This window comes from Petaurus breviceps, unplaced genomic scaffold (genome assembly GCF_028583685.1).
Source record: "Petaurus breviceps papuanus isolate PSGF00001 unplaced genomic scaffold, PetGlider_PUasm1.0 208, whole genome shotgun sequence".
NCBI lineage: Eukaryota > Metazoa > Chordata > Mammalia > Diprotodontia > Petauridae > Petaurus > Petaurus breviceps.
Genome location: NW_027185852.1, coordinates 9957095 through 9965234, shown reverse-complemented (window position 1 = coordinate 9965234; position 8140 = coordinate 9957095). Strand labels below are relative to the sequence as shown.

Genomic DNA, 8140 nt, shown 5'->3' with positions numbered 1-8140 from the left:
AGAGAGACAGAGAGACAGAGACAGAGAGACAGAGACAGACAGACAGACAGACAGACAGAGACAGAGAGAGAGAGACAGAGAGAGAGAGAGAGAGAGGGACAGAGAGAGGGAGACACAGAGAGACAGAGAGAGACAGAGACAGAGAGACAGAGAGAGAGACAGAGAGAGACAGAGACAGAGAGACAGAGAGGGACAGAGACAGAGAGACAGAGACAGAGAGAGGCAGAGAGGCAGAGACAGAGACAGAGAGAGGCAGAGAGGCAGAGAGAGACTGAGAGACAGAGACACAGAGAAAGAGAGAGAAGGGAAGGGTGGAGGGAGAGAGAGAGTAGGTATGGGGAGCATTGTGGATCAAGTAACAAGCTAGATTGAAAAATTAATGAAACCAAACTTTCTCCGTTTATTAAAAATAATCACATTTCTTTTATTACAATCTTATAGTAATATCATTCATCTAATTTTGTGATCTCCCAAATACAGTAAAATTTGATCATCTCCAGGAAAAGACCTGTCAGTTTCTACCCCACTTTAAGTTCCTGAAAAGATGAATTTCCACCCTTCCAGGCCAGGGCATTTGCTAGTTAGAGCAATCTTTTCTACAGGCATTTGTGAATCGATGTTATAGGGGAATGACCACATGCAATCATTCATTTTCATATTTGTGTCATTTTATTCTATTAATAAATTTTTATTCAAGGGCTATGTGTAAGGAATCCAAAGACTTAAAAGGAAACCTTGCCCTCAAGGAGCTTCTAGTCCACCAGGGAGGTCACTCTATCTGTATACCAACACGTTTAGATGGAGGACAATTGAGAAGGAGAGAGTATGAGGTGGGGCGAGCCCAGGAAGGTTTCATAAAGAAAGGAGTATCTCCTGAGAAGAGCATGGAAAGAAGACAAAGATGTGGAGCACTGGGAATGAGAAAGTAGTCCACTCCAGATATGGGAAAGGGTATAGGGAAATACAGAGAGGCAAGAGATGGAGAGATGTAGTAGCCTAGCTGAGTGACTGGAGCATTGGACGTAGAGCAAGAAGATCTGAATTCAAATCCTACTTTGGCTACTTACTAGTAGTGTGACTTTGGGTAAACACTTCTTGGACCCCCAGTTTCCTATCTATAAAATGAGAAGACTGGTTTAGAATGCCATTCTTGCTTTAATTCTCCAAGTCTTACTTTAGAGGACTTTAGTCATTGGGCTGGAAGTAACAGTGAATGACAGTTCAGCTCTGCAAGCTAATAAGTCCATGCCTACTGTGTTCCAGTCACCACACTAGTCGTTAGCAAAGACTCAACAATCATCACTCCCTGCTCTTGAGTAGCATATGTTTTCCTATTTACTGCTATTAGCCAGAAAATGAGAGGGATAATTAAGAAAGAAGAGAAGATGGAATAGGATTTAGAGTGCCCATCGTGGGTGATCATGGGTTGTGGTTTTAATAATAGTTATTTGTACACTTTATTTTAAGAAAATCCAATGTGCAACAATTCATTTGGGAAACTTTAAAGACTCATTAGCCCTACCTGAATTTATTAATCTTATGCCTTCTCACTTTCTTCATGATACTTTTAAGTCTTCACTTTTTCTCGGCTTTATTTTACTAGTAAAATGGAAGATATTAGAAAGTAAGGTACTCACGGACTTCTTATATGAATAAATTATTTCTTTGCAAGAATGGAACATAAATAGCACTTGAACTTTAATGGGGATGTACATTGCAGCCATTTTAGGGCCATAATCCCTATGTGCATGTTAATCTTCAGATAATTTTCTGCATGAAAGCAGAAATAGCAGGAAGAAGCAGCGCTATTTCTATTTGTTTTACGCTTCCAGGTGTGTATTTAATGCGTAACAAATGCTTTTTAGCAATTCATAATTGATTCTTTTTCTACTCCTTTATTGTCTATTTCCTCCTTCTTTTTCTATTTTTGCTCTTTATCCTTTACAAATTTTTTCTTAATATATATATTTTTTGAGTTGGCAGACTTCATTGGGGCATACAGTGTTTAGGTCACTTCTGCCCTTAGATGAGCTAAGGGGCCCATTTAAATAAGAGGGACCTTCTTGCCTGTATCTCAATATACTTTTCCCTTCTTATAAAAGAGGGACCCTGGACCTGCTGGAATCCTACTAGAAGATACCTCCCTGAAGTCAAAACTGCTAAACAGGAGAGGTATTTGAAAGCTTCAGCCTTTTGATTTCTAATCTGAATGATTTTTTTTCTTTTCATTTTTTTTATTTTATCAGAGAGTGGACGTTCTTTGAAGTCTAATCTTGATCCCTACCAGCTGAACCCAATGGGCCAGTTCCCCAGCCTTTCTTTAAAGAGCTCTTAGAAAATGTTTGTTATTGACATTCAGAAGAAGGGAACCAGTTCACTTTTAAAAATCATACATGTGCTGCATGGTTCAAAATTAAGTGATCATGTAAGCATATGGGGATTATAAATGAAGGTAGAAGTATAAAATCCGGGCAGAGTTTTGTTGGGTTTTCTTTGTATGAAGGAAGCAAACATATTCTCCGCTAAATCAAACTTAGGTTTAACTGCATGGGTTTTATATTTGAATGACTGTCCCAATTAGAAAGGCATCACATATCAGTGTTATTGTCAAATATCTCTCCAATATTCTGGACAGCCTATTTGTGTATTGCACAATGTTAGAAGAAACTAGACATTTCAGTTGCTCTCAAAATTATTTTTCCTGAGTCTTTGTAATATAGCAAGAAAATGTTTGTATCCATTCCCAGAGAATCCTTAGCTTAGTCTCAGAAAGAAAATTGGTCCATCTTAAAACAGATTCTTTTAGCAAAATGTGGCTTTCAGGTTGTGTCTACACAAGGCTATACTGGGAAATGGAATTTCTAGCATCCTTAACTGAATATATAACTTCGACTTCAGAGTGAAAGCAGAAATTAGGGTTAACTCTAGTGAAAGTCAATAGAAGGTAAGTCATTTGAGGGCAGGCACTATTTTATTTTTGTCTTTGAATCCCTGAAACCTTACACAATGCTCAATACTTAGTAGAAGCTTAATAAATGCTGATTAAAATTCCATTTAACAGCAAAATGTATGAATGACACAAGCTAGCCAAAGAGTTTTTGTTTCAGGTTTAGTCTTTTTGTTTCATACTATCACTTCTTAAATCCTCATAACTCCTTCTTCCCCCCCCCCAACTGAGTGAATAAATCAATCCATAAACCAATCCACAGACAATTATTAATCACTTATTCTGTGCCAGACGTTGTGAATATAAACTTTTGCAATTCAGTGAGATTGGACAGAGATGCAGGTGAGGTATAATATATTAGAATGGTTCAAGATGGTGAATAGCTTTTTTTTTTCATTGAAGCTTCTATTTAGTAAAGTAAAATGATCACTGAACTGACAATCCCATAGACATGAGCACACACACACACAATATTAGTCCCAACCAAGCAAAACTCAGATTAACCCATGTTTCCCTTTTATAATTTGAAACATACCAATTCATCAAGCATTTATTACTTTTATTTATTACATTTATTACTACCTACTGTGTGCCAAGCATCATGCTAGGCCCTGGAATACCAAGACAAAAAGTGAGCCTACTTCATAAAGTTGGCTTCTTGAGCTTCCTGCCAATAGTCTCTTCTTCAATGAATGGTAACAGCCTTCCTGGAGGTTCTCAACTCCTCCACCAAAGCAGGGGGATATATTTGGAGCCACTGGACAAGGATTCCAATTCCACCTCTGTCACTTAACAGCTGTATGCACTTACATGAGACACAATCTGTCTGGGCCTCAATTTCTTCATCTATGAAATGAAAAGGTTGAATTAGATGGCCTTGAAGGCTCCTGAGAACCCAGTGAAACGTGGACACCAAATACCCAGAGTCTCAGTGGAGAAATGAGTATAGAAATTATCCTGGGAAAAATGGACTAAAACTATTTTGAAATATCATGGGTCTATTTATCTAAATGGTCTAAATTGCCCAAACCAAACCAATGACTAAGTGCTTGGTGTAGTGTAGAGGGCTCACATGTACATAGAATACTAATAAACATTATTAAATGCATTAATTCAAGAAGCAGTTATTAAGCACCTACTATTTTACAGGCATTGACCCATTCACTGGGGATACAAATTCAAAACCAAAGTAGACCCAGGCCTCAAGAGGCTTACATTCTATTATTTTTTTAATGGGAAAAACAAAAGATCATAACATTTTTAAGTGAGTACTGTTGGCATATTTAAAGACTGTTAGAGAATACTGAGTCTACTCTAATACTACTCTAATCATTAGTTAAAAACTTTGAAAAGGAATGAAACAGTGTATTAAACTTTTGGCAAAACGTAGATGAATTTCTCAATATTTTATATGGCAACAGGCATCAGCAAGCAACTTATGGGCTTCCTTCATGAATAAATTATCTCTTTGCAAGAATGGAACACAAATACCACTTGAATATTAATGGGCATGCACATTCCAGTCATTTTAGGGGCCTCATTCCTATCTGCATGTTAATCTTAAGACAATTTTCTGCATGAAAGCAGAAATCTTTGGAAGAAGCAGACCAGACAACCCAGTGAACAAATGAAGGCCCTGAATATTTCACAAACTATCACAAGTGTCTGCCAGGAAGACAAGAAGCTTAGTGATAAATTTCTCTCTGTGTATGTCATGTCTGTAGGGTAATAGGAAAAAATGTGTTCACAGGGATGTTCTTAGCTTATTTTAATCATATCTCTACAAGCAGAATATATACCCAGTGTATTCATTTTATTTTTAAAGCAGTGATTTCTTTGGCTTAATAGTCAGATGGATTTTAAAATGTATATATAATGTATCTTATGTCACTTAAGGTGGTTGATGTGTCGGTCATTCGACCAGACATTTGAATGTAAATTCACAGGGAAAAGTAAATCGGAAAGTTGCCATGTCCATTGCTATAGTGTGTCATTGTGACATTGCATGTATTTTCTATGCCATGTCAGCAACCGGTGTTATGTTTTTTTTTTAATTGCGATGTATTCACGATGCTTTCTAGTTTGCACTAACTTTTAAAACATATAGCAATTCCCAGTGGCCAGCAAAATGAGCCTTTTATACAGATTTCTGATTTTCCGCTCCTTTAGCAGGATTTCTGTTGTGATGTAACATCCATTTGATTTGCTGTGATAAACAAAATCCATTTGTTGTGCTTGATGTCTTGTGTTTTATTTGTCTTCATTCCACATGCTACCTAGTACATATTTGTAAACCAAGTTTTTCACAAGGAAATCAGAAATCTCTTATTTACACATCTGTGTCTTTCTATCTCACCAATATCATCTTCACTGAAAACCATGTTAATTTCCCTTTTGGACATTATGCTGTGCTCTTCAACTCAAGCTAACTGAACCCAGATCAACCCAACCCAATCTAATTCACCACAACACAATAGAAGCCATTTTAGTACAGCCCAGCCCAACCCAATCTAATCCCGTAGGCATTTATTAAGTTTCTTTATGTGTGAGGTAATATCCTATGTGCTGGGCCTGCAAAAACAAAGTGAGTAGTGTCAGATGGGACAGATTAGGTCTTCTACATACTTTTCTTTACCCTTTGTTTTTCCTCATTTCTTGTAAAATGTTGCTTTCCATTGTTAATCTGTATTGGCCCTAGGTTACATTGGAAATTTCTTAGTTTTTAGGTTTCACACAATTAGTTTTAGGGATAATCCAATACACTCTAGTAAATCCTAGTAATTCCACACAACAGAATACATTTTCATGTTAGGTGTTTCTGGTATGTCCCACCTTACTACTGTCCTGGTAAATTTGAACCCCCCCCCCTCTTTTCTTCCTCATCAATCCTTACATCTGTCCATCTTAAATAAGAATTTAAAAAAATCCAAAATCATCGATGACCATAAAAATATGTCTTTTCTTTTAGCCTGAAACTTTTGAACACCTTTTTATCAAGTGCACACGAGCAGTTGCATTTGGTCCTTTTCTTCTGGAGCCTGAGCCCGTTTCAGAAGATCTCACTGTGGAAAGAGAATGGAAGAGTGGAGAAGAGAGGGACATACTCCCAGCTATTGAACTCTCCTTTTGTGACCCAGAGCCTGAGGAGGACTCTGCTTGTCCTGGTGACCATATCACCAGCACTGATCTCGCACAGAGTAGTGGCCACCGAACAGTTTGTGAGCAGAGCCAACAATCCGTGAAATACGCTATACTTATGAATAACTCTAAGTCAGGCACACTAGAGAGCCAGCAAAAGAGTCTAAACAGCTCCTTTGGCAGTTGTTTATCTATAAAAAATTCCCTGTTAAAAGGCTCTTTCTCCAGTAGTTCATGGGAGATAGAGACCCAGGCCATTTTGATATTATCAGATCAGCATCCAAGCACAAGTCCTTCCCATTTTCCATTCTCAAATGGTTTTTCTGAACTCTCAAATCAAGATAAAAACTTTCCTGAAGAGAACAGTGCCCAAAGACCTGCTTATTACTTAGGGATCACTTCAACAACCAAGAAAGAAAAGGACATTTTTTTGACTGAAACCTCAGGAGTGATGTGTCCTCTCCCCACCCACAGCTTATTCCCAGATGTAGGGGTGCTTCAGGACAGTTGTTCAGGCTTACATCCCTTTGTAGAAACTAACCTCAACATGGGGACCTCTATTAGGAAGACATTCATTTCTTACATGCCACAATTTCAGTCCTGTTCTGCCAAAATGCAGAAGATAGCAGACAACATGATGTGTGACCTAACTGCGTAACATCATGATCCTTGAGCCCATGCTGCTTGCTGCTATAATGGTTTCTCCAAAGATGTTGGCTTCACCAGCTCAGTGACTTCATCATTGTGGGGACACCATTTACCCTTGTGAAGCCCAGGCCATTCCACTCTGTCATCTGTGGGATTGTTTTCAATGTTCTCCTATGCCTTCTCCCTAGAGGATCTCCTCAACATGCCGGGGGCATCCTTCTGACCCATGGACATTCCATGGCCACCAGTGCAGCCCTCTTCCCTTGCTCTCACTATGTGGTTGCTCCACCTCATGTTCTAAATATGCATTTCCTGCATGCGTTCTTCTATGTGCCTTCTTGCATGCAGATAAATTCTGCAGTGTACTCACACCCATACCCTTCACTGCTTTTTGGGTCATCTACAACTTTGACACTTTGGAGATTTTAGTGTTCTCAGATTCAAAAACAAAAAATGTAACCAGCTCCAGGATCTTTTGAGAAGAGGAAGAAAGAAGAACTCAAAATTTTCTACACTTGAAAATATTTCCCCAATAAATGAAATGTCTGAACTGGAAGGTACTAAATAAAAAGTACAGTAGAGTTGAAAAAGGACTCTGGAATCAGAGGCCCTGGGTTCAAATCCTGCCTATGATCTTAACAATCTGTGGGGTCTTGGGCAAGTCATTTAATATCCTTGGTCTTCAGTTTCCTCATCTGTAAATGGGGTTTGATCAGATTGTTTCTGACTGCCCTTACATCTCAAAATCCATGATTTTATAAAGACTTCTTACAATGAAAGGGAGAAGAGAAAATGTACAAAGTTATACTCTATTACAAGTGTTGTCATGACGCAATTCACAAATACTGATGCCAGTAACCCTGCGAGCCCTGCTCCTTCTGGAAAAAGGTTCAAGATGTGTGTGTGCCTGTGTGCACGCATGTGTGCTTATGTGCACATGCAAGTGTGTGCGTGTGTGTGTGTGTGTGTGTGTGTGAGTGTGGATTCAGAGTCAGGGGACCTAGGCTTGAATCCCTGCTCTGCTAGCACTTGCCTATGTGGCCTTTGGCAAACTCTTTCTGCTCCATGGTCCTTAGTTTCCACACCTGTAAAACCTGGGGATGAGACCAGGTGAAGTGTCAAGGTCCTTTTTAGCCTGAAGTCTATGATCTGTGGGACGTTCCCATCATAGCATTTGTTGGGAACATGGATGAGGATTTCCCAGACTTGATCAACCATTGTCACTGCCTGCAAGAGTGAGATTCTGAAGGAGGCCACATTGACCCTGCCCACTTAACATGCTCCTGCTGCTCAGGGTGCAGTGGTTTAGGGCACTGGCCATAGGAAGAGACATCAAAGAAGATTTTGTGCTGCCATTTTTCCCCTTTCTGTGACATGCAAACAGGCATGCATCCCTTCTTTGAGTGT

At 39.1% G+C, this 8140-nt stretch overlaps 1 protein-coding gene across 1 annotated transcript in view; it reads left to right on the top strand.

Moving 5' to 3' along the window:
* The window catches only part of LOC138165260 (leptin receptor-like), a 94847-nt gene extending 87535 nt beyond the window's left edge, over positions 1-7312 (top strand). The window contains exon 20 of the mRNA XM_069093398.1: positions 5916-7312. Coding sequence (XP_068949499.1) covers positions 5916-6743 — 828 coding nt within the window. The 3' untranslated portion in view covers positions 6744-7312. The remainder of the gene's footprint in view (positions 1-5915) is intronic.
* The last annotated feature ends 828 nt before the right edge of the window (positions 7313-8140 follow it).